Source organism: Elephas maximus, chromosome 4 (assembly GCF_024166365.1).
Source record: "Elephas maximus indicus isolate mEleMax1 chromosome 4, mEleMax1 primary haplotype, whole genome shotgun sequence".
Taxonomy (NCBI): domain Eukaryota; kingdom Metazoa; phylum Chordata; class Mammalia; order Proboscidea; family Elephantidae; genus Elephas; species Elephas maximus.
In genome coordinates this window covers 145,359,337-145,386,105 of record NC_064822.1, presented here as the reverse complement: position 1 = coordinate 145,386,105, position 26,769 = coordinate 145,359,337, and the positions used below count along the sequence as shown (strand labels likewise).

General features: G+C 38.4%; 1 protein-coding gene across 5 annotated transcripts in view; it reads right to left on the bottom strand.

Annotated features, from left to right (window-relative positions):
* The window catches only part of METTL25 (methyltransferase like 25), a 345,627-nt gene that overhangs the window by 56,549 nt on the left and 262,309 nt on the right, over positions 1-26,769 (bottom strand). Inside the window, exon 13 of one of the 5 annotated variants that reach the window (XM_049883969.1) lies at positions 10,306-10,339. The exons of 3 other annotated variants lie outside the window; for them this stretch is intronic. In XM_049883969.1, coding sequence (XP_049739926.1) covers positions 10,321-10,339 — 19 coding nt within the window. In that variant the 3' untranslated portion in view covers positions 10,306-10,320. Of the gene's footprint in view, positions 1-10,305; positions 10,340-23,602; positions 25,021-26,769 lie in introns of those variants that run through there. One more of the 5 variants, XM_049883973.1, reaches the window with a different exon arrangement.

Genomic DNA, 26,769 nt, shown 5'->3' with positions numbered 1-26,769 from the left:
GCATTATGCATTTTCATGGCTGCAAAGTGGGGCAAATAAAACCTTGAAAAATATGTCTGGCCATTTAAAAGATTAAAGGGGGTATCAAAACCTGACACTTCTATAACTATTTGCAAAGACACACATTCCCATTTTTTTCACCCCCTTTTAAAAAATGCTGTCCCTTCAGATTCCTTGAGCAACATAAGTTGAGATCAACTCAGAGAATCTTACGAAAATCTATGAATGCCATGTTGTTCATAGCGCTCTCAGACCTGGGTAGATATATCTCCCACTCAGCTCAGATTTTATGTGAAAGTATTTCAGAATCCTCTCTTAGTATCTGCTCCCTCCCATCACCATAATAACCAAGAGTGTTTTCAGAGAAGTCAGCCAGTCACTAATTTGTTCTCAATTCTGACACATGAGATTTCAGAAGCCTCATATTTTCTCATGAGTTTTTGGAATCTTGTCACAGTTGACTTTGGCTGTATGTGTCAAAGCAAAGAAAGGGAATTTGTTGGCTCATGTGACTGAGAAATCTAAGCAATGAAGATGGCTTTAAGCATTGGTAGACCCAAGTTCAAAGATATCTTCATAAAATTGCTCACTTTTCTCCCTCTCTCAGTTCTACCTTCCTCTGTGATAAGTTTAAGGCATTGAGTGCTCCAGTCATAGCAAAAATTTCCACTGGAAGCTTTGGATTTATGTAGATGTGTAGCTAGAAATGCCAGAGAATGGCGCAATTCTTTTTCTGGACAACTCCAGCTAAAGTCCCAGGGAAATCTCTAAGTGGCCACTAATTGTGGGTCATGTACCCCACAAAACTGTAGTTTTCGGTACAGTCAGCACAACCCAAATCAACTGGACTAAGAATGAGGGAAGAATTACAAGGAGACATTATATATTAATAAAATGTTCACTAAACAAGAATGTAGCTTGTATTGTCTCTCATGAATAGCATATAATCAAAACAAAAAAACACACAAATTCTACATATCAACCAGAGGGAGGAAGAAATTCTAAGCCAAGAGAGTGCAGACTGAATGACAGAGGGTTGAACATTATATAATCCTAAATAATCACAGAAATACAATATTACCTAGAATGGTTGTGACTCCATACACTCCCTGAAGCCACTCAGATTATTTTTCCAGGATTGTACCACACTTTAATTTCTACTAATCAGATCACTTTCTACCGCAAGTTAAATAAACCCAACTTAAGCATGCTTAGGAAACCCTGGTTGCCTACTGGTTAGGTGCTACAGCTGCTAACCAAAAGGTCAGCAGTTCAAATCCACCAGGCGCTCCTTGGAAACTCTATGGGGCAGTTCTACTCTGTCCTACAGGGTTGCTATGAGTTGGAATCGACTCAATGGCAGTGGGTTTTTTGGTTTGGAAGCATGCTGAAACAAAAGGGACTTTATTAACTAAAGTAACTGAAAAGTTACTACTAGCTTACAGACCAAACTGTGCCCAGGGCTCAAATATTGTCATTTAGATCTTGTTTTTCTCTCTCCATATCTCAGCTCTACTTTCACTGTTTCGACTTCAGAAAAGCCCTGAGAGAGAAGCTCATCATCTCTGTTTGGCCTAACCTGAGTTATGTACCATTCTTGAACCAACCACTCAAGTCAGAGGGATGTTGTATTTTGGTCCATCAGATTAGAATTAAGCGCTCATCTTGGTGCCAGAGAGTGTGGTCAAATTCATTTAAATCACATGAACAGAGGCTGGGGGTTGCTCAAAGAAAAGTTAGGATGCAGTCAAAAAAAAAAAAGAAGGAATTCTCATATAAGTATCCTCTTAACATTTTCAAATACACATGGTGTGTGGCAGGCATCCTGAAATCACATGAGGGGATAAGATCAAGGGTTTAAATAGAAAGGTTTTGTAAAACTTAATTCTTTAGCCACAAAAGAGCAGGGATTTTTTTTTTCTTCTTTTTTTTTTTTATGGTACTTTAGATGAAAGTTAACAGAGCAAATTAGTTTCTCATTAAACAATTAATACACGTATTGTTTTGTGGTGTTGGTTGCCAACCCCACAACATGTCAACACTCTCCCCTTCTTGACTTTGTGTTCCCCATTACCCGCTTTTCTGTCCCCCCCTGCCCTCTCGTTCTTGACTTTGGGCTGGTGTGCCCATTTAGTCTTGTTTTATTTTATGGGCCTGCCTAATCTTTGCATGAAGGTTGAACCTCAGGAGTGACTTCAGTATGGAGTTAAAAGGGTGTCCAGGGGCCATACTCTCGGGGTTTCTCTAGTCTCTGTCAGACCAGTAAGCCTGGTTTTTTTTTTGTGAGTTTATATTTTGTTCTACATTTTAGAACAGGGATTTGTTAACTTCTAAATCAGAAAAGACTTAGAGGTTTGGATTTTGTCAGGATTACCATTAGGAAAGAAGAAAAACACTCTTTTTTGTATTCAAAAGGTCCAGAGAAGATACAGTGATACAGAGAAATGTTGAGGAGAGGAGGAAAGTTGAAGGTACTAACTGAAGCTGAATATCATACAGCCTCCATCTTCTCAGACACCTAGAAGTGAGAAAAAGATGCTCAGAGAGATGGAGGAACAGTTCGCAGAAACAGCTGTGGAGAATATGATAGATAATCCTTCAAATGAATGTAAGCATTGCTGAGCTGCTGTGAGATCTCAGTTTAGGACCCATAGCATGAAAGTGTGTTGCCAAATCAAATATATTGCATTTCCTTTCTCTTGGTATTTGCAGGTATATTTAATATTCGTTTGCTGAGTTTGTCCATAAATTTGACTAATATTTGCTTGATTATGCGCAGGTGTGCTGACCTGTTTTGCACTTTCTTGGTACCAAGTTGAATGGCATAATCACTTGCTTTCTAGGTTAGTATAAGCGTCAATGATTAATGGTCCTATGAATGGACTCTAAAACAAGTTTGTAATCTTTAAACATCCTTGATCAAAAAGTTGTGTAGAAAAACCAGAGACCTTTAACACAGTTTTTTGTTTGTGTTTGCTTTCAAATATTGGAGCCTGTAAATTTATATCCTTTATCAGTGATTCCTCAATCTTTGTGTTTATAAGAATCTCTTCAGGCCTTTTAAAGAGTGCAGAATGCCAACTCCCAGCCTTAGAGATTCTGATTCAGCAAGCCAGTGTCAGAGGTCTTGAATGTACATTATAAACAAGCACCCTAGATCAGGGGCAGATTAACCAGGGCACAATTTGTGCACTACAGATTAGTAAATAAGCACAAGTAAGCCCATGCGTACCTTGCTTATTGGGTAATCTGTCCCTGCCTATGATTCTGTAATAGCTGATCCCTGTACCAGGCTTTAGAAACACTGCTCTGTGTAAAAGGACAAATAACTTCCTCACTCTGTGAGGTCCCTGTGCTAGAGTTGGCCCAACCAGTCATTTTTCCCACCACTAATTCAATCCTGATATTGAAGAGTCAAATTGGCTCTTTTTTCATTTCAGTGAAGTACTGTACAGTATACTTTGTCAGCTTGCAGGGACGGAATATGGTCCTCAGTAATTAGTAAAGCAGTCCAAATGGTAAACTGTATTTACAAAGGAATCAAAAGATGATAATGAGCAAAGCTAAAAGCCTCAGGCATCACATTTTAATGGATGACAGGAGGCCTCTGTTAACCGATTGCATTTTACAACCACAGCATAAAAGGGAAATTCATCTTGAAGGATTGCCCAAATTCCTACACAGGAATTTCCTGGAAGTGATAAAGTATTAACAGAGATAATGGCACATCTTACATACAAGAGCTTGTTGTGATATACATGACTCTTGTAATGTGAAGCTGGGGACTCTGAGCTGTAATTTAACAATCTAAGAGGTGGAAGCGGCGACTGTGATGAAACATTTGTTATGAACGTAGAGTAGGAATTCAAATCAACTGTCTAATGCCTCCAGCTGAAAGAAACGTAGATTGGGGAACTTTTGGTATCTTAGTTCGTGGGGGGCAGGATTGCCTCAACCCTACTGCCCTGCAGTGGGACTGGAAAGCTGTGCATGCTCTTTGCAGTGAGAAAGTAACAGTATTTAGAGAAGAGAGACAATCTGCTTTGTATTTTAAAGGGAATTGTCTTAGTCTGGGTTCTCTAGAGAAGGAAAACCAGTGAAGAATATAAAGGTATGTATCTTTTTTTTTTATCAGAAAGAAATGCACTTCAAGGAAATGACTCATGCAATTTTAGGGGCTGATAAGTTCCAAATCTGTGGGTCATATGACAGGCTGAATAGCTCAGCTGGCTCATGTGGTTGCAGGGACTCACAAACCCAAAACCTGCAAGTCAAGAGACAGGCTGGAGGCTTATGCTGGCTTATGTCTCAATAACTGGAGGTCAGACGACAAGAAGATTGCAGGGTAGAGAAAGAGAAGGGAGAGAGGCAAGAGAGAAAGAGCTTTGCCAAAACATCCATTTATACACTGAATGCAGGCCATGCCCCCAAGGAAACGCCCTTCCAACAGACTGGCTGACATCAGATCACAAAATGGAGGATGATTACACAGTGTCTGCCAAACCACTGAGAATCATAGACTAACCAAGTTGACATATAACATTAACCATGTTATGTTCACTCCATCATTTTTGAGTGTGTGCATTCTACTCTGGAGCATTCTTCACTCTTGTATCTATAACCCAAAGTGAAGACAAAAGGTAGTGGTAAGTGCAGGGATTGGAAGGAGTCAAGTGACAGGATGGAGTAAAGGATGGGATGGAGTCAAAGTAGAAATTAATGGAAGTGTGTCCATATTTCTCACATTCTATCCTAGTTCAAACTATTAGAACCCAGTAGGAATTTCCTGTTATCATCCATTCATTTGTTCACTCATTTATTCCCTTATTTACTCAACAATCTTTACTGAGCTATTACATGCTGAGGTTGATTAATCTCTAATCAAAGGAGACCCTTTCCCGTTGCATGAGAAAATCAAAATGCAGACCACAAAACAATGCAAAATTTAATACTATTCTTAAAACCAGTAACAATTAGAGACAGAAAAAGAGAGAGAATATCATCTTAACATGAAGCATATATGACTCAGAGAACTCTATAAGGCTTATGGAGTGGTGGACACTTGAATAAATGTGAAGGCATATCCAATCAGGAAGGGAAAGACTGAATGATGCAAAGGTATCTATTTTTTCAAAATAATTACATAGGATTAATAAAAACCTGTTCCAGTCAAGTGAATTTTGGCTCATACCAACTCCAAGCATTACAGAGTAGAAATGCTCCATAAGATTGTCTTGCCTGTACTCTTTATAGAAGCAAATTGCCAGGGCTTTCTTCTCTGATGCCACTGGGTGGGCCATTTAATATTCCAAGAGGATTTATATTTCCAGAAGTTGTTAAATGTTTTCTAAAGTTCATATGGAAAATTAGTAGGTAGGGCATAGCTGAAAACAATGAAAATAATAATTAACAATCATTCTGTAACCTCAGCAGACAATAGAGACATTAAATACTAAATTAAGGAAAAAAAAGCAGGAAGATACTGATATGACAAGAGACAGTCTATGGGAAGAAAAGACCCAGAGACAACTCCATTGTATATAAAACCAGAAACCAGTTTTATATATAAGGAATAAATATACAATAAAAGAGATCCCCCAATAAAGCAAGAACAAGAACAATTTTTCAGTTAGTTTTTTTATACAGTGTTTTAGAAAAAAATGTTTTCAATTGTTATGTACTATGTGCCAATAACAATTCTAGGTGAATTAATAATTGAGTTAAAATAAAATACTCCATTCTTAAATGCAAATCTAAATTTAAATATGTCAAGTCTTAGGGCAGAGTGGGAAACTTTTCAAAGTTACAAGTAATAAAATAATAAGTAAATAGATAAAAAGAATAAAACAAGTTAATAGTATAAGTTTGTAAGTTAAAAAGCTAAAATTAAAAAGCAAGCAAAAATAAAATGTGTTTTCAACAAATAGAGTTGTTAGAGGAAAAATATTGTTTCTTAACTCTAAAATTTTTTTAATAGGATTTTTATTGTTAATAAAAAAAAACACATACATGCACTTGTCTGGAAATGTAACTTTTTGAGGAACCAAATTATTCTTGGAATAGTTTGTTTCGTAAATCCTAATATAAAAGATATTATTAGGTAGTGTAACAGACAATGCACTCAACTCAAATTTATTAGAGGTATGAAAATATTCATTAAATTTACAATAAAAGATTAATATTGTCTGTTTTTTCTCATAATGATACAGAGAAATACTTGTGTAACTGGTACATTGAACAGTCAGGACTCTTGCTTACTTGGTAATCTGTCCCTGGAGGAAAAAATGATGAAGTAAAAGAATCAAACAAGATTTCAAAGGGTGGCTCAAGAAGACAAAGTATTATAATAAAATGTGCAAAGAACTAGAGTGAGAAAACCAAAAGGGAAGAACATGCTCAACATTTCTCAAGCTGACAGAAATAAAAAACTCAAGCCTCAAGCTGCAATTTTGAAGGATTCTACAGGCAAAAATTGAATGATGCAGGAAGCATCAAAAAAAAAAAAGATGGAAAGAATACCCAGAATCACTGTATCAAAATGAATTGGTTGATCTTGAATCATTTCAGGAGGTAGCATATGATCAAGAACCAATGGTACCGAAGGAAGAAGTCCAAGATGCACTGAAGGCACTGGCAGAAAACAAGGCCCCAGAAATTGATGGAATACTAATTGAGACATTTCAACTAACAGATGCAACTCTGGAAGCATTCACTTGTCTAAGCCAAGAAATCTGGAAGACAGCTACCTGGCCAACTGACTGGAAGAGATCCATTTCCATGCCCATTCCAAAGACAGGTGATCCAACAGAATGTGGAAATTATTGAACAATATCGTTAATATCACATGCAAGTAAAATTATGCTGAAGATATTTCAAAAACAGTTGTAGCAGTACATTGAAAGGGAACTGAAATTCAAGTTGGATTCAGAAGAGGACATGGAATAAGGGATATAATTGCTGATGTAAGATGGATCTTTTTGGAAATCAGAATATCAGAAAAATCTTTACCTGTGTTTTATTGACTATGCAAAGTCATTAGGCTATGTGTATCATAGCAAATTATGTATATCATTATGAAGAATGAGAATTCCAGAACATTTAATTGTGCTCATGTGGAACCTGTACATAGACCAAGAGGCAGTTTTTCAAACAGAACAAATGGTACTGCGTGGTTGAAAATCAGGAAGGGTATGCATCAGGCTTCTATCTTTCCCCATACTAATTCAATCTATATGCTGAGCAAATAATCCAAAATTTGGACTATATGAAGAAGAACGGGGCATCAAGATTGGGGGAAGACTCATTAACAACCTGCGTTACACAGACAATACGACCTTGCTTGTTGAAAGTGAAGAAGACTTGAAGCACTTACTGATGAGGAAGGATTGCACCTCAGCGTAAAGAAAGCAAAAATCATCACAACTGACCAATAAGCTACATCATAATAAATAGAGAAAATATTGAAGTTGTCAAGGATTTCATTTTACTTGGGTCTACAATCAATGCCAATGGAAGCTGCAGTCAAGAAATCAAAGGACGTATTGCATTGGGCAAATCTGCCGCAAAAGACCTCTTTAAAGTGTTGTAAAGCAAAGATGTCACCCTGAAGACTAAGGCTCATCTGACCCAAACTGTGGTATTTTCAACTGCCTCATATGCATGCAAAAGCTGGACAATGAATAATGAAGACCGAAGAATTAATTCCCTTGAATTATAGTTTTGGCAAAGAATACTGAATATACCATGAACTACCAGAAGAACAAACAAATCTGTCTTGGAAGAAGTACAGGCAGAATGCTTTTTAGAAGTGAGAATGGAGAGACTTCTCATGTACTTTGGATGTGTTACTAGGAGAGACCAGTCCCTGGAGAAGAACATCATGCTTGGTAAAGTAGAGGGTCAGGGAAAAACAAGGAGACTCTCAATGAGATGGATTGACATAGTGGCTGCAACAAAGGGTCAAACATAGCAGTGATTGTGAGGACGTGCAGGACCGGGCAGTGTTTTGTTCTGATGTGCGTGCGGTTGCTATGAGCTGGAACTGAATCAATCAATGTCACCTAACAACAACAACACAATTAAAAAACAAAAAAGTCCTAAGAGAACAGTATAAAGCAAATCCTTCCAGTGATTTTAGGGTTCTCAAATTAACCAGAGTGTCCATGAAAATATGCATGTTAAATGTGTAGGTTTCATGACAAGAATGAAATACATAGAAACTCTTCCTGATAAGTATTTGAGAAATTTGACATCACAGTAGAAGTTATAGATCATAATATTTGGTTCAAAACATGGCCAATTGTCAATTCCTTGCTTCATTTACTGTTCTGTGCACTAATTTTAACACGGTCAATGAAAGCTTATTTACTTATTTCTAGTTAAGAATTTTTGTAAGTGGCAGGGAGAGATTTTTCTTTTTAATATACTCAATAGAACAAAAGAAGTCAGGTATTTCAGAAAGTCATTCATAGCTACCTGGGCACTCTATTTTAACCCTCTCCCTCCTCATGGCTGGGACCTGGGCAATATCTTTAAAGAAGGCTTAAACAAGTTTACATGGTTTTAACCTTAATTAGTCTAAATCAGCAGGGTTTTATTAAATAAGCAAAACTCGTTGCCGTCAAGTCGATTCCAACTCACAGCAACCCTATAGGACAGAGTAGAACTGCCCCATAAGGTTTCCAAGGAGCAGCTGGTGGATTTGAACCGCCCGACCTTTTGGTTATAAGCCAGACTCTTAACCACTATACCACCAGGGTTTCCCCAAATTTCAGGATAAATTTCAGTATAAACACTACATTGTGCATGCATGAGTGTGTACGTAGGCAAATGTAAGTGTGTTTGAGTATGATTTTGTGTTTCGGAACTTGTGTATGTGCCTTTCCCTGGAGTAGGCCAGAGAGCAGCAATGGCCTACTTCCAGTAGCTAGAGAGAGATTTAGTATCCCCTCCCCTTTTCCATCAAACTTCTCTATTTTTTAATACGGATGATAGATGTTTTCTCAATCTCATGAGAAATTCTACTCATATACAGCTTTACAGCCCAGACCACCTCCTCCAACTAGATAGCCAACCCTAAGACTCATAAAAATTGTGTAAGTAAAAATTCTGGAACTGCTACTTCTGGGAGAAGCAAGGGTCTTTGTAGGCTCTTCTTGCAGGGAACCCTTTATTTCTATTACCTTCTCCTGGACACCGGGTAGAATTTAGCATCCTATGGATACAAGGAAACCCTGGTGGCGTAGTGGTTAAGTGCTGCGGCTGCTAACCAAAAGGTCAGCAGTTGCAATCCACCTGGCACTCCTCGGAAACTCTATGGGGCAGTTCTACTCTGTCCTGTACAATCAACTCCATGGAATGGGTGTGGATACACCTTTGTAAGGATGTGCATCTTCCTCTAAAACTTCAGTTTTAAAACGAATCAAATATAATTCTGAGCCGTCTTTCTGTTAGAGTGGTAAGAAATGCAATATAAGTCATTATTATTATTTTTATTTTTTGGAGGAGATGGGGCTCCCCTTTACTTGGGGGACCTCACAAAGATTCAAGAAACTTATATAGTGCCCAAAACAGAAGGGCCCACTTCAGTTCATTATGTTCTCTCCTACCTGTCATTCATTCAACAAACATTACTTAAGGAATTATTAATGGACAGGCACTATTCTAGGCACAGGAGATACATCATGAATATATCAGTGAACTAGATATCATCATCCAGGCCCCACTCCCCTGAAGGCTGGCAGCTCTGTGTCTCCAATACTAAGTTTGAATACGAGTGGGTTTGCTAATGCTGAGTGTCCGAATACCAAGGTCCAGCTTCTTTAAGTTTACTCTACAACTCTTTCTTTCTGATGTCTTGCTACCTCCAAACATCAACCGCCACTCTCCACTCTCCTCTTTACTGTTTTTCCCCTCTACGCTAAAAGCTCTCCCCACTTCTCCCTTCCTCCAATATAATCCTCTCATAAAAAAAAATCTCACAAAATGGCATGACTGCAAACAACTTTTGCTTTTTGCCCATCAATACAAACGTCCTCTTGGGCAAGCTGGCATAAAAGTCTGGCTTGGAAGAAAGAGGTATGGGTAAAAGAGCATGAAAGGAGAACAGAATTTAAGTTTATATGTCAATAGAGAATCTTGAGAGAAGTGTGGTGAGGTTCTAGAGAGCATTTGCTCTCCCAAAGCCAGTTCACCTTTAGCTTCCCAGTGATTTTTTACAAGCTCAGTCCTTTAACAAATTGAGTATTAGTATATTTTTGAAACAGGTCAAAGGATTTAAGGTCAGATTTCATTAACTTTACCTGGGTTCCAACATTTGTATCATTCTGGGTCTTTTTTCCTATAATTTGAACGAAAGTAAAAAAAATAGATAAATCAGAAAGATTCTGGGCTTTTAAGAGTCATTTTTCCTATTAAAGCCTCATATTTCTTTTATTCTTTGCTAAGAATCCTCTATAAACTGAATACATTTAAAACAATTCTCTTAGGATTGAAGCAATGGAGAGTAAGAGAAAACATTAAAAAAAACTTGCAAAAGGAATGTCTTATCTGTTTCACTGATGTCTTAGGTGGAAAAAGGATATTCAGTCACTGAAATAAGGGAAGATCAAATAAATCATAAGGAATTTCAAGAATACATGATCCTTGGGGCTTCTGTGATAGCTTGGCTTTTTTAGAATCAAAAGCTAAACTTTGGGGTTTTGAAGCCAGCACTTATTTGAGATCCTCTAGTCATCAATGAGCTTACGTGAGAAAGAATATAATTTGGTCTTGGAAAGGTTTAGAAATAGCAGTGTGGATAAATGGGGGGTATAAACTCTTTTTTTTTTTTTTTTCTATAATTTACAGTTTTCTAAGTCACAGCTAGTTTCATGGAACATAACATTTAACTTTGTCTTTGGACAGCTTGGCATTTCTTTGCTTGAGGGTGACTATTGATTCCTTCAGTCCTAAACCATATGCTCTTTTTTCTATTTCTCTTTATGCCAGTTTCAGGTTCAGAAGAAAATCTTGTGAATGCGATAAAAACTCCTTTCTGGTAAACACTGTTTTCTTTTATCTAGTCCCTCCCATCCTTGTCCCAAAGGGTTCCTTGTCTCATTATCTGCATATGCCCCCGTATAAACCTCTTGCCTACAATCCTTGGTAGGAATTCAGTTTTCATTTCAAATACTGGACATTGTAAAAGTAATTTATATGAAAACAAAACAAAAATGCCTTTAATACATGCCAACTAAGAGATTTGTTAAATTTAAAGATTTATTACCCTCGAAGGCAAACATTTAAGTTGTTGTTGTTAGGTGCTGTCGAGTCAATTCTGACTCATAGCAACCCTATGCACAACAGAATGAAACACTGCCTGGTCCTGAGCCATCCTCACAATCATTGTTATGCTTGAGCTCATTATTGCAGCCACTGTATCAATCCACCTTGTTGAGGGTCTTCCTCTTTTCCAGTGACCCTGTACTCTGCCAAGCATGATGTCTTTCTCCAGGGACTCATCCCTCCTGACAACATGTCCAAAGTATGTAAGATGCAGTCTCGCCATCCTTGCCTCCAAGGAGCGTTCTTGCTGTACTCCTAAGACAGATTTCTTTGTTCTTTTGGCAGTCCATGGTATATTCACTATTCTTCGTGAATGCCACAATTCAAAGGCATCAATTCTTCTTCAGTGTTCCTTATTCATTGTCCAGCTTTCGCATGCATATGATGCGATTGAAAATACCATGGCTTGGGTCAGGCTCACCTTAGTTTTCAGGGTGACATCTTTGCTCTTCAACACTTTGAAGAGGTCCTTTGCAGCAGATTTACCCAATGTAATGTGTCTTTTGATTTCTTGACTGCTGCTTCCATGGCTGTTGATTGTGGATCCAAGTAAAATGAAATCCTTGACAACTTCAATCTTTTCTCCATGTATCATGATTTTTTTGCCCAATGGTCCAGTTGTGAGGATTTTTGTTTTCTTTTGTTGAGGTGCAATCCATACTGAAGGCTGTGGTCTTTGATCTTCATTAGTAAGTGCTTCAAGTCCTCTTCACGTTCAGCAAGGAAGGTTGTGTCATCTGCATAACGCAGGTTGTTAATGAGTCTTCCTCCAATCCTGATGCTCCGGTCTTCTTCAGATAGTCCAGCTTCTCGTATTATTTACTCAGCATACATATTGAATAGGTATGGTGAAAGAATACAACCCTGACATACATCTTTCCTGACTTTAAACAAATCAGCATCCCCTTGTCCTGTCCAAACAACTGCCTCTTGATCTATGGAAAGGTTCCTCACGAGCACAATTAAGTGTTCTGAAATTCCCATTCTTCACAATGTTATTCATAGTTTGTTATGATCCACACAGTTGAATGCCTTTGCGTAGTCAATAAAACACAGGTAAACATCCTTCTGGTATTCTCTGCTTTCAGTCAGGATCCAAGTGACATCAGCAATAATATCCCTGGTTCCACATCCTTTTCTGAAACTGGCCTGAATTTTTGGCCGTTCCCTGTTGATATACTGCTGCAGCCGTTTTTGAATGATCTTCAGCAAAATTTCGCTTGCATGTGATACTAATGATATTGTTCTATAATTTCCACATTTGGTTGGATCACCTTTCTTGGGAATAGGTATAAATATGGATCTCTTCAAGTCAGTTAGCCAGGAAGCTGTCTTCCATATTTCTTGGCCCAGACGAGTGAGCACCTCCAGCGCTACATCTGTTTGTTGAAACATCTCAGTTGATATTCCATCAATTCCTGGACCCTTGTTTTTTGCCAATGCCTTCAGAGCAGCTTGGACTTCTTCCTTCAGTACCATCGGTTGCAATCATATGCCACCTCTTGAAATGGTTGGACACTGAATAATTCTTTTTGGTATAACGGCTCTGTGTGTTACGTCCATCTTCTTTTGATGCTTCCTGTGTCATTTAATGTTTTCCCCATGGAATCCTTCACTATTGCAACTCAAGGCTTGAATTTTTTCTTCAGTTCTTTCAGCTTGAGAAATGCCGAGCGTATTCTTCCCTTTTGGTTTTCCATCTCCAGATCTTTGCACAAGTCATTGCAATACTTTACTTTGTCTTCTCGAGACGCCCTTTGAAATCTTCTGTCCAGTTCTTCATCAATTCTTCCTTTTGCTTTAGCTGGTTGACGTTCGAGAGCAAGTTTCAGTCTCCTCTGACATCCATCTTGGTCTTTTCTTTCTTTTCTGTCTTTTCAATGGCCTCTTGCTTTCTTCATGGATGATGTCCTTGATATCATTCCACAACTCATCTGGTCTTCAGTCACTAGTGTTCAATGCATCAAATCTATTCTTGAGATGGTCTCTAAACTCAGGTGGGATATACTCAAGGTCATATTTTGGCTCTCGTGGACTTGCTCTGATTTTCTTCAGTTTCAGCTTGAACTTGCATATGAGCAGTTGATGGTCTGTTCTACAGTCAGCCCCTGGCCTTGTTCTGACTGATAATATTGAACTTTCCCATCGTCTCTTTCCACAGATGTAGTCAATTTGATTTCTGCATGTTCCATCTGGCGAGATCCATGTGTATAGTCGCCATTTATGTTGGTGAAAGGAGGTATTTGCGATGAAGAAGTCATTGGTCTTGCAAAATTCTATCACTCGATCTCTGGCATTGTTTCTATCACCAAGGCCGTATTTTCCAACTACTCATCCTTCTTCTTTTTTTCCGACTTTAGCATTCCAATCACCACTAATTATCAGTGAATCTTGATTGCATGTTGGATCAATTTCAGATTGCAGCAGCTGATAAAAATCTTCTATTTCTTCATCTTTGGCCCTAGTGGTTGGTGCGTAAATTTGAATAATAGTCATATTAACTCGTCTTCCTTGTAGACGTATGGATATTATCCTATCACTGGCAGCCTTGTACTTCAGGACAGAGCTTGAAATATTCTTTTTGATGAAGAATGCAACACCATTCCTCTTCGAGTTGTCATTCCCAGCATAGTAGACTATATGACTGTCAAGTTCAAAATGGCCAATACCAGTCCATTTCAGCTCACTAATGCCTAGGATATTGATGTTTATGTGTTCCATTTCATTTTTGATGATTTCCAATATTCCTAGATTTATACTTAATACATTCCAGGTTCTGATTATTAATGGATGTTTGCAGCTGTTTCTTCTCATTTTGAGTCACGCTACATCAGCAAATGAAGGTCCCAAAAGCTTTACTCCATCCATGTCATTAATTTCGACTCTACTTTGAGGAGGCAGCTCTTCCCCAGTCATCTTTTGAGTCCCTTCCAACCTGGGGGGGCTCATCTTCCAGCACTATATCACACAATGTTCTGCTGCTATTCATAAGGCTTTCACTGGCTAATGCTTTTAAGAAGTAAACTGCGGGGTCCTTCTTCCTAGCCTGTCAGTCTGGAAGCTCAGCTGAAATCTGTCCTCCATGGGTGACCCTGCTGGTATCTGAATACCGGTGGCATAGCTTCTAGCATCACAGCAACACGCAAGCCCCCAAGGTATGACAAACTGACAGATGCGTGAGGTCCCCTTTAAAAGAAAGTTTCTTGGAAATCTTATAATTGCTTGGGAATCATTTGTATTTTAATCATTTACATTCAGTTGGGTATGGTCATAAGAAAAAATCCCCAGCTCAATTTCTGCCATGATGACAGGTAGGAAAAGGTGGGACAAAATTGCTTATTAGGTCTTCTATAAATATGGCAATCAAATAACTGATTCTGAACAGGCACAAAACAATAAAATAAATCGTTTAAAAAAATAGATGCTTCTGATCAGAAATAGTGGTAAACCTCCTACCAGGTAAGTATTGTAGAGAATCAATCTTTGCTAAACCAACCTGGAAAGTATTACTTTAATTTTAGTAACACTACTTGAAATTCCTTACATTTATAAACAATATTTGAAGCCATTTCTAAACAATATTTACTGCTTACCTATTGTATTTCGGGCCTACTTCCTCAAATGTTTTGTAGAAAGGAAGAAATAAGAAAGTAAGATGAGAGGAGATAGAGGAATAATAAAAAAAAAATGTGATTAAATGTGCAATTAACTTTTCAAGGTATTTTTACAAAGCACCGGATCTATATAGTTTGGGGTTATATTTATTATATTATTTATATTTTTTGGAAACGTATTTTGAATTTGAGTGCTTATGATTTCATACGAGAGCCTGAAATATCAATTTACATGCATAAGCACATTAACCAGACTCAATGTCAAAATGACCTAGAGTAAGTGAATATAATGAAGCTAAAAAGAATCCGGCTTTCCTTTTCAAAATCATTCTTAATAATCAAAATAATGAAGTTCTTAAAGCAAAAACAAAAAAATCCAATTCTTTACAGAATTTGAAATGCATAAAGAAGCATTGTTTTCTCTTCTGACTATAATAATGAAAACTATATATTGACGTTTGTCTATGGACTAGTGATTATGCTAAGGTCTGTACCAATATCCCCTCCAGGGTTACACCCTGAGATAGATCCTCCTTCACATTATAAGGAGGAGTCAGAAATGTCTATGGTCTCAAGGGTATTACGCGGTAATAGAGGATTCCAGCCTAGGGCTACCTAACTCCAAGGCCGAGACTCTTACCTTAGGTATCTTATAGCTTTGATATGAATATAGTTTTGAGGCCAGAAATGAAAAAATGATGTTTGAGAGAGGAAGCATCTAGAGCTTTGTGCCTATGTCACTAAAGTTGGACTAAGTTCAACCAAAGAGAACACTTAGGAGCTCGTCAGTTTTCCAAGCCTGGGCAAAAAGACACACAATGGAATAAATGGTAAAGTGAAGGCAGTAAGAGAATGTAACTTCAAGAGACTGGAAGTTTATATCTTACTTCTAAGCCAGTAAAAGAAACATACCACCCAAAACCCACTGCCGTTAAGTCGATTCTGGCTCATAGCGATCCTATAGGACAGAGTAGAACTGCCCCATAGAGTTTCCAAGGAACATCTGGCGGATTCAAACTGCTGACCTCTTGGTTAGCAGCCATAGTACTTAACCACTATGCCACGAGGGTTTCCAAAAGAAACATAAGATGGTAAAATTAATTTATTTCAAAAGCATTCATTGAGTGCCTCCTATGTGTCAGAGACAGAGGCTGGTGCCAGGGACAGAGAGATGAGTCTTACAGGGAAAACAGTGTGTCAATTAGGACTCCTTTAGTTGCAAGTGAAGGAATACCTGAGCAAACTGGTTTAAAACAAAGAGAGACCCTATTGGCTCACATAATAAAGATGTTCATGTGGCCAAATGACTTCACACATGGCTTGATTTGGGGCTCAAACAATGTCACCACATATTCCCCTGCCCCAGCCCCCAGAAATTTAAGGCTTATATTTTCCTCCACTCTGTCCTGAAGATAAGAAGGTGAGTGAAACTATTTAACCAAGAGTCTGCAACTGAATCTTAGTGGCTCTTCTTTGTCTGTCTTGGGTATACATATCCATGACGCAGTCACTATGGCTAAGAGGATGAAACACACTTATTGGCTTAAGCTAAAGCAGATACTTTTCCTCTAGAGGCCACATGATGGAGCTGGCATATAAGTCAAGGAGGTAGAAAGTGAACAAGCCAAAATCAGGATCCTAATGTCACAAAAAGAGTAAATGGAATTTAAGTGACAAAAATAAATGTATATCACTTGTACCCAAATGATTACTTCAATGTCATGAGTTGTTTAATAGAATCATAAGGGACCAAAAGACCAGATAGTGGGAAGTTTTTTAATTCAACACAACATTCATGGTTTCTTGAAGATAAATGGAAATTGGCCAGGCAAATGGGAAAGAAAGGAAAAGTTACAGCACGGCAAAAAGGAAAAAGCCAGGTGGTTTTGGGGAATAGTAAGGACTGTGCTACTAGAGAACTGCCACATAGAGAATGGGTGTTTTGAGAATGTGAGAAAGAGAGAGAGGGACAGCAAAGGTAGGACTGAATAAGTAGGTTTACGGTCAGTTGAGGGAGAAGATCAAGACTTTGGACTTTATGATGAGCGATGTGGTTCACTGAAGTTTTTCAAACAGTGCTCTAAAACAGGAGTTGGCAAACTTTTTCTGTAGAGGGCTAAAAAGTAAATATTTTAGGCTTTGCAGGATTAAAACCTATTACTCAACTCTTCTATTATATTGTGAAAGCAGCCACAGGCAGTATATAAACAAATGAGCATGGTTGTGTTCCAATAAAACTTTATTTATAGACACTGAGATCTGAATTTCTTATAACATTTGTCTCATGAAATACTGTTTTTAAAAAATGTCCCCAACCAAAAAAAAAAAAAAGTCCCCAACCATCTAAAAATATAACAACTATTCTTAACTTACTTGCTGCCATTGAGTCCATTCCAACTCACAGAGATCCCACAAGGTTTCTAAGGCTGTAAATCTCTACAGAAGCAGACTGCCACATCTTCCTTCCTTAGAGCTGCTGGTGGTTTCAAACCGCCAATCTTTTGGTTAGCAGTTGATCGCTTTAACCACTGCACTGTTAGGGCCCCTTACTCTCAGCTTAAGGGTGATAAGAAAAAAGCGGATGGGCTAATCTTGGACCATGAACCTTGTGGTATTTGTGGACCCTTGTTCTAGAGATCAGTTCTATGTTTCCATAAGATTGTGGGTTTTTTTGTTTTGTTTTGTTTTTGATTAGGTACCCTTGAGTTGGTTCCAACTCATAGTGACCCTATGTACAACAGAACAAAATGCTGCCCAGTCTTGTGCCATCCTCATAATTGTTGCTGTGTTTGAGCCCACTGTCGTAGCCACTGTGTCAATCCATCTCTCTGAGGGTTTTCTTTTTCACTGACCCTCTGCTTTACCAAGCATGACGTCCTTCTCCAGGGATTGGTCCCTCCTAAAAACATGTCCAAAGTATATGAGATGAAATCTCTCCATTCTCACTTCTGAGCAGCATTCTAGCTAAACTTCTTTCCAGACAGAATTTTTTCATTCTTCTGGCAGTTCATGGTATATTCAACATTCCTTACCAGCATCAATTCTTCTTTGTCTTCCTTATTCATTGCCCAACTTTCCCATGTATATGAGGTGATTGCAAATACCATGAATAACCTAGTGTAAATGTTGAAGGAACATTAGAATGAAAAGAGAGGAGACAAGAAGGGCTATTAGAAGACCATTGCACTAATCCAGGCTGAAGTGGGTTCATTGCAGATGAGAATGTCAAGGTATTGAAAGTCTTGGGTGAGAAAGAAAGAATGGAACAAGGTAGCCTCTGTTACAGAGAGGTCCAGGAAGAATTAAGCTGTTGTATGAGGGCTGGTGATTCAAGTGGGAGTAAGATAGTAACCCAACCCTAGAGGATAGAATGTATTCCCTGAGACTTGAAGGATGTGGATGGAGATGGGGTGCTAACTCCTGGGGGTGGGGACAACTATATAGATGCTTAGGTTCAGTAGTTAAGCTTGGCACCAAATGGGTGGATGCTGTAGGGTAAGCAGATGGCTTTCAATTGTACTTCAGTGACCTGGAAAAAAAGCATCTGAGTGGTGACCATTATGGACTGAAGACCAAAAATCTTTCTTCACCTAGAATTTATAATCCTTGTGTTCTTTAATGATCTTGAGCGAAGAAGAAATATCTTTTGAAAATGATTGAGTTGGACTTTCCACAACCTGAATGGGTAGATCCTGAGCCAGATTGCATTTCAAAAAATGTGATCTTTTCTGAACTCTAGTGTTCTGGCAAATTCACACCAGTTATAAATAGGATCTTCAAATCTTTGCTAAGAAAATTTTAATTTAGAGATTACGCTGCATCTTGTTTATTGATCCTTGTTAGTTGGTATATACTGGAAAGTAGGCAGATTTCTTGCTTGACCAAGTCACAGACTCCAACTACACACAGCAGCAAAGAAGCAGTCTGCCATCTTGAAAAATCTAGTCACTGTGTATAACGTAAGAAAGTAGAGATCACTTGATATAAACATGACCCATCCTGGAAAAAGAAATACCTAGCATGGGTTCTTCACCCTTGATTCAGAACACAGTTCCTCCATGTGAAGTGCAGTCTGTAATTGAGGCACTCACATATGAACCACAGCACAATCAATGCACAATGAATGTAGAGTTTCATTGTGAGGTAATTTATCAGGTAGAAAAGAATTCACAGAAATAATGCAAGAGAACTCTTGCTGAATGCGTTTGAAACTTTTATTCTATTGGTGGTATTCATTATATTAAAGTTAAATTCAATAGGCTTTATGTGAATAATTTTTTTCTGAGATTTTTTTCAAAAGACCTATTCAATGAAGTATTGCTAATGGCCACTTAGTCATCCAACTAAGGCACAGATAAAGTACTGTGCAAAATAAAATGGTTTGTTCAAGGCTACTCCATTCACGTAAGCACTGGAAAGCAAACAGAGTCTTGAGATTTCTAATTGAACTCTCATCTCTGCCACTATTATTTGCCCTCTTTATTTTTCTCTCACAATTCTCCATCACTGCCACGTAACTGGAAGTTCCTGAAAACAAGAATATTTATTGTTCATCTTTGTATGCCCACACAATGCCTATGACTGAACGGAAGTACAAAAAGCATTTAACAAAAAAAATTTAAGAAAAAATGTATTTCTTTTTATAACAAGTCTTTGTATTATATGACTAAACTTTCAGGTAGGTGGTAATCTTGTCCTTCATCTCCAGTATTTTTAGGGACGTCCACTATATTTGAAAGTTTCTATGATTTCCAAACTTTTGGAACCATAACATGTTGCTGGAAAACTACTGAACACATTTTAAATAAGTATTGCAAATATTCTTACTGATATTAATGGCAAGAATGTTTATAATTTCAGTTGGAAATTTTTCTGTGGATATCTGAAAAAATACTTTACTACTCTCAGTTGTCCGAGGTTATTGCCTGGATTAGAGACTTATGTTTGTTTTAGAAATGGCATTGAGTGGCCACCTCCCCATTTTGTCATGTTTTACCAAATTTAGAGTTCTGTGCAGGTCAGTTTTGTCTCCACGATCTTTGATTAATTTTTATTGAAACATTTGTTTTGTTGTTTTAGGTGCCATTGAGTCGGTTCCAACTCATAGTGGCCCCATGTACCACAGGACAAACCACTGCCTAGTCCTGTGCCATCCTCACAATCATTGCTATGTTTGAGCCCATTGTTGCAGCCACTGTGTAAATTTGTCTCATTGAGGGTCTTCCTCTTTTCCACTGATTCTTTGTTTTACCAAGTTTGAAAGATTTAATGGACACCTATTATTGTTAGATGCTAGAGGTAGCAAGTAGACTGCTACAATATAAATAGCATGTATTGGTAATGTATACGCTAGGTATTGAGAATACTACACACACACACACGCTCATATATACTATCAATTTTAATCCTGACCATACCCACAAGGTTAGGTGTTGTCATCAGCAGCCATCGAGTTGACCCCTGAATCATGGTGACCTCACATACAACAGAGTGAAATGCTGCCTGGTCCTGTGCCTTCATGTACAAAATTTTAGAATGCCTGACAATTTATGTATAATAACCCAAACCAAAAACCCACTGCCGTCAAGTCAATTCTGACTCATAGTGATGTGTAAACAGTAACTTTTAAAGAGTACTTAGATAACTAGATGCCAGAACTTACTTCAATTCAATTTTCATATTATAAATTAATTCCACAAATATTGATAAAGCATCTATTATGTACAAAATATTTCTAGAATCTGGAGCTGTATAGAGAAGGAAATAAGAAACCTAATCTCTCCTTGGAGCGATCATATCAAACAAAGAAAGATAAACACGTGATTATTATTGTGTTGGAGCCATGGGAACAGGGTGCTATGGATCCACATTGGAATGGCACATGACTTATATTGAGGAGGGCTGGGAGGTCTAGGGTGCGGAGGAAGGAGTCTGGAAAGGGTTCCTAGGAAAATAATGAAGAAGCTTGACAACTGAAAAACGTGAAGTGCTAGTAGAACTTATGAGAAGATATTTTTTGTGTGTGCTTTTCTTCTGAGGCACCTCTGGGTAGATTCAAACTGACAACCTTTCAGTTAGTAGCTGAGTGGTTAACCATTTGTACCACCCTGGGACCATGAGAAAGGTATACTGGAGGCCTTTTATTTCACAATGAGCTTAGACCATACCTGAGAAAAATGGGAAGGTGGTAAAGAGACTGAAGCAGAGGAGTAACAGATTTGAATTTTAAAAAAGTTCTTTTGGTTGCTGTATGGAAAATTCCAATGGACTAAAGAAACAGTGGAAGCAAGAATATCCATTGAGAGGTTGTGTAACTAATCTGGCAGCGCATGGTAATTGACCTAGTGTAGCAGCAATAGGTGCTAAGTGAATAGACTGAAAAGGTATCTGTTATGGATTGAATTATGTCTCCCCAAAATGTATGTTGGAAATCCTAACCTCTATGCTTGTGGTTATAATCCCATTTGGGAATGGGTGGTCTTTTATGTTAATAAGACAGGATTCATTTAGTGTATATTTTGGGTCAATCTCTTTTGAGATTAAACAAGCAAGTGAGCAAGCAGAGATAGGGGAAAATTGATGCCAAGCCATAAGGAGATCTTCAAGGAGCCGAGAAACAGAAACTGAAGAGACAAGAACCATCCCCCAGAGCTGACAAAGAGAGAAAGCCTTCCCCAGAGCCAGTGACCTGAATTTGGACTTCCAGTCTCCTAAACTTTGAGAAAATGAATTTCGTTTTGTTAAATCCATCCACTTGTATATTTCTGTTAGAGCAACACTAGATAACTAAGACAGTATCTAAAAAGTAGAACATACAGGACTTGGTGTTTGATTGTAGGAGGGGAGGAATTTGAGGAGGAAATTAGAGATAACATCCAGGTTTCTGACTTGGACAGTTTTCATCAGGCTAGGGAACTCAGGGAGTGAATGCTTTTTAGGGAGAAAGATGATGAGTTCTGTTTTTAATGGGTTGAGTCTGTGAGAACAATAGAACATTTTAGATTCGAACTCTGCTGGTCACAAAGAGATTTAAAGACACCTTAAAGATTAGTATCAGAAATGAAATGTCTACAGTGTGTCAAATGGTTTTTGAAAGCTTAAATCATTCTGAGATTAGCTCTTCTTGAGTTTAGTGTAAGTCTGAAGTTCAAAAGTTCCTTATAACTCTTAAAAATATTAAATGCATACATTTATATGGTGCCTAGTAAGTACCTAACAAATTTAGTTTCAATTGGCATGATTCCAGCCACTAAGATTATATAATTGAAAACAGGCATCCCCACATGTCTTCAACACATCAGCCATCCCACAGGCACCGCTGAACAGATATGTTCCTTAGTATTTAATTTTCATTGAAGATCACATTAAGATCACTGGCATGAATCCTAGAATATCCTAAACTCCAGAAGAATATATTTGGGTGCTTTCATTAATTGAAACACATAATTTACTGAGGCGAGAATAATATCTATACTCACAGTATGTCAGAAGCTGGGTTTTTTTTGTCATTGTTGTTATTTTTTAGTTTATCTTTGCAAAGACTTAATCCTAGAGGGATCTACCCTCCTCATTATGTTAGCCTCAATAAAACGAGTGAAGAAATAGTTCATCATCCATTTAATGAAAAATGTCATTGAATCATCAGTATCTAGCTGGTCATATTGTACTTTACGTTAATCAATTCTTGCTATATTAGGCTTTTTGTTCTGTTAACTGGCTGACAACTGGCTGCAGCTTTTAAATGTTGAAGTTTATTCTTATTTTTTTACCATTTTGAATACTTGAGTTTTGTCCCAGGTACATCAAGAGCCTCAGCTAGCTCTTGTGACTGAATCGGCACACTCAACCATACACTCAGAGAGGACTGCTATTGTTAGAGTGTTGACCCAGGTTTCTATGGCCATGTAATAGTCCCCGCAGAGAACACATCAGCACGCGCAGTATCTGATAGGGAAGCGTGGACAACTGAGATAATCTGTCATAAATACAATTGGTCTGATGAAAATGATTGGACTCAAATCCCTGGACAAAGACAGCGCCACTGATAAATTCAACTGTATTGATAAATTCAACTGTATGCTGTGCAGGTCTCAAATAAAAATTCATTCACTCCACAGTAAAAATATTACTTGAGGGACTTTTATGTTCGTTGGGGAAAGTCATTTAGATTAAAGCAACCATAAGTGAAAAGCACAGCACCTAGCAAACTCCATTGAATTTGAAATCTGTCTGGGTATTCACTGGAATCTTTTAAAGCCCTTTTTCAGTGCTATATCGACCTTATACTAAAAGATGCAGCAGAGAAACAAAGTAACATAATCAGAGAGAGTATGACAAGGTCTCTTAACAAAGCAGCTTAGTCACACCGATTGAAGGGAAACAGCTGGAAATGCTGAAACCCTTAATAAATTAACCCTCCTGTTGCTATTTACAAGAACTCTTGTCTGTCATCATGCCTGTTGTGTCTGTCATTTGCACCTGGTATGAGGCTCTTACAGAGCAATCACATATCATTTATCTGCAGTCAAGAGCCATTGCATTGTAGAATCATTATTTCTAAATGCTGACTCCTTTGAATTTAAAGAAAGAAAATGCTTGGGCACATAGTTAAATAAATGACTCACAGAGTTGAAATTTATTAACTGGCAGATATGCATAACTTAAAAAAAATTTTTTGAGTTCCTGTATTCTTTGACTAGTGATGCTTAATTAATCTTATTCATTGTCATATCTAACCATTAGGATGTCACTCAAATTTATGCCTCAGCCTAGAATGAATACTGTCAATCAACTTAATAACATTGCCTGTTTATTCCTTGCATGATGATCTTAGTTTCCTTAGAAAAGGAAGAATCCTCTGTTTTTTTTTTTAGATCCTCTCCAAGCAATCACCTGGTCAAAGGGTTGCAAAGTTCTCTGGACAATGTGGAACTTTTCAGCTCAACTACGGATAATTACAAGAAAAAGACATTGATTGGACATACACTTTTGTACCTGATTGTCCAAATTTCTGGAGCAAGGGGAAGATGATGAAGAAGGATGCTGAGAAAAAAAGAAAGATGATGAGGGCCATGGAGGCAGGGAAACTGCTAATACACAGCAATAATGCCTTCTATGCTCTTGGTTCACTTGGATGTATCGTCATTCTTGGTTGGGCTCCCAAACACATTTATCGCTTTCCAATGCCTCCTCCTACCCTCCCAACTCAGCCCCTGTCTTGCAGCCCTGGAACTGCATGCACAAGGGCCTCTTCACTTCACATCACACTCCTCTACTCTACAAATAAGAAAACCATTTTCATCCTTGAGGTCTCTGATTTCTGAATGGGTTTCTGCTGTTAACAACAAACCTCTAAGGACCTCCTGCCTCATAAAGTTCTGATGCCACATCCTTTAGACATAAATTTCTCTTTCATTTGACATCATTCTGGATGTAATTTCTGCTGAGGAGAGCAGCATGGATGTAGGTTGTAGATAAGGCCACTTTAGCCAGTAGAAGAGACCGAGCTGCTCATGCCAAGGAAAGCCAAATAAATGGTTTCAGCCACTGCTCTTTACGTCCTCTTTTCTTGAGATTCTGTTTAGCACTGGCAAATGCCTGTGGCTTACTAAGAATGTATGATTGGTTTCCAGAAGGCCTTGAGCTTTGCTCCTGCTTCTGATTTTGGATTTGACAGACCCAAAACTCAACCAAGTAAAAAGGAAGAAAAGCCATAACTGAAGTCACCAAATCCATAAAACAGAGGGAGAATTTCATCTCCTATCCCTTACAACTTGTGAGCACACATTAGCACAACACAAATAAAATTATCTAAGCATATTATTAAAGTAAGAATCTAATTTAAACAAAGAAGTAACTTGAGGATTACAGTATCTAAAAATGGGTTTACTCAAAATCTAACGCACGGTTATAAATGTTTTTGCCCATCAGTGGATTGGCTTAATCAACATCCCTTCAAACTCCTTAGAATATTTAGAAGCAGACACTTACCTTAAGACTGTCTTGCACCTAGGGTTTCAGATATGACTTAGGTTTCACCAATTAGATGCTCTCATGCTAGACTTTGAGTCAGACTGATGTTCTGGGGCAAGAGAGACAAAGTGTGGGATCATCACAGAGGTGGCTGGTTCTGGACCTAACAGTCGTAGTGCAGCTTCCCAGCTTAGCAAATAACTTGCTACTTCAGGAGTCCTGCAGAAGTGGAGGCAGTTTTCCTTATCCTTGCAGAGGGAGAATGGACTGAGGACTGGGGATTGCCCCTTTGCACTTAGCGTGAGGTCTGTTTCTCTAACAAAACTGAAGACTTCGTAAACCCCAAATTCCTTGAAATAAATTCCTTTATGCTTATACTAGCTTGAGGAATTTTATTGACTGCAATTGAAACCTGACTGCTATAAGGGCCAAGGGAAAAGTAGATAAAACATGATTGTCATTAGTATTTATTGAGTACCCTTAGCCCCGGTGGCACAATGGTTAAAGGACTTGCCTACTAACGGAAAGGTAGGCAGTTTGAACCCACCAGAGGCTCGGCAAGAGAAAAGACCTGGTAATCTTCTCCTATAAAGATTTATAGCCTAGGAAACCCTATGGGGCAGTTCTACTCTGTCCTACAGAGTTGCTGTGAGTTGGAATCAACCTGATGACATACAACAACAATACTCTTATTCCGTGTACTATGCTAATTTAATTTCAAACCTTAATACAGCCCCTTGAGTAAGCGTTAGAATTTTTTTTTGGGGGGTTGTGTTTTTTTTTTTGTAGTTATCAAATCTTTTTTTTTTGTTTTCACAAAGAGAAATTTATTTTTTTACAGTCTAGTAGATTATAAGTTCAAGTTCAGGGCATCGGCTCCAGGGGAAGGCTTTCTCTTTCTCTCTCAGCTCTGGAGGAAGGTCCACGTCCTCAATCTTCCCCTCGTCGAGGAGCTTCTCAGGCTAAGGGACTCCCTGACCAAAGGACACGCTCTGCTCCCGGTGCTGCTTTCCTGGTGGTATGAGGTCCCCAGCTGTCTGCTTGCTTCCCTTTCCTTTTATTTCCTGAGAGAAGAAAGATGGTGCAGGCCACACCCCAGGGAAAGTCCCCTTACCTTGGATCAGGGAGGTGACCTAAGTAAGGGTGGTGTTACAATCCCACCCTAATCCTCTCAAAATAAAATTACAATCACAAAATGGAGGACAACCACACAATACTGGGAATCATGACCTAACCAAGTTGATATAAATATTTTTGTGGGAACACAATTCAATCCATGACATTCCACCCTTTGAGCCCCTAAAAATCACATCCTTGCAGCAAACAAATCATATCTATTCCAACATATCATAGCAAAAGTTTTAACTCCAAGTCTAAAATCCAAGCATTCCTTTTCATCTGTGAAATCTAGAATACTAATTATCTGCTTCCAAAGGTACAAGGGCAGAACAGGCACAAGCCAGACATTTCCATTACGAATGGGAGAAACTGGAGGAAAGAAGGGATAACAGGCACCAAGTAAGTTGCAGAACACACTACATTGGCCCTCAAAGCTTTAAAAATAATCCTCCATTCTCTAAGACAATTTCCACAATAACCCTGCCCTCCTGCCTCTAGGTATTGGCCACACTCTCTGGATTCTGAAAGGAGACCTCTTGACCCTGGGCTTCAACTCTGCCTTCCAGGCCCACTGGGACAGCAACTCTGCTCCCTTGGCTGTAGGCGCACACTTTTTTTTTTTAATATATTAACTTTTATTGAGCTTCAAGTGAACGTTTACCAATCAAGTCAGACTGTCACATATAAGCTTATATACACCTTACTCCGTACTCCCACTTGCTCTCCCCCTAATGAGTCA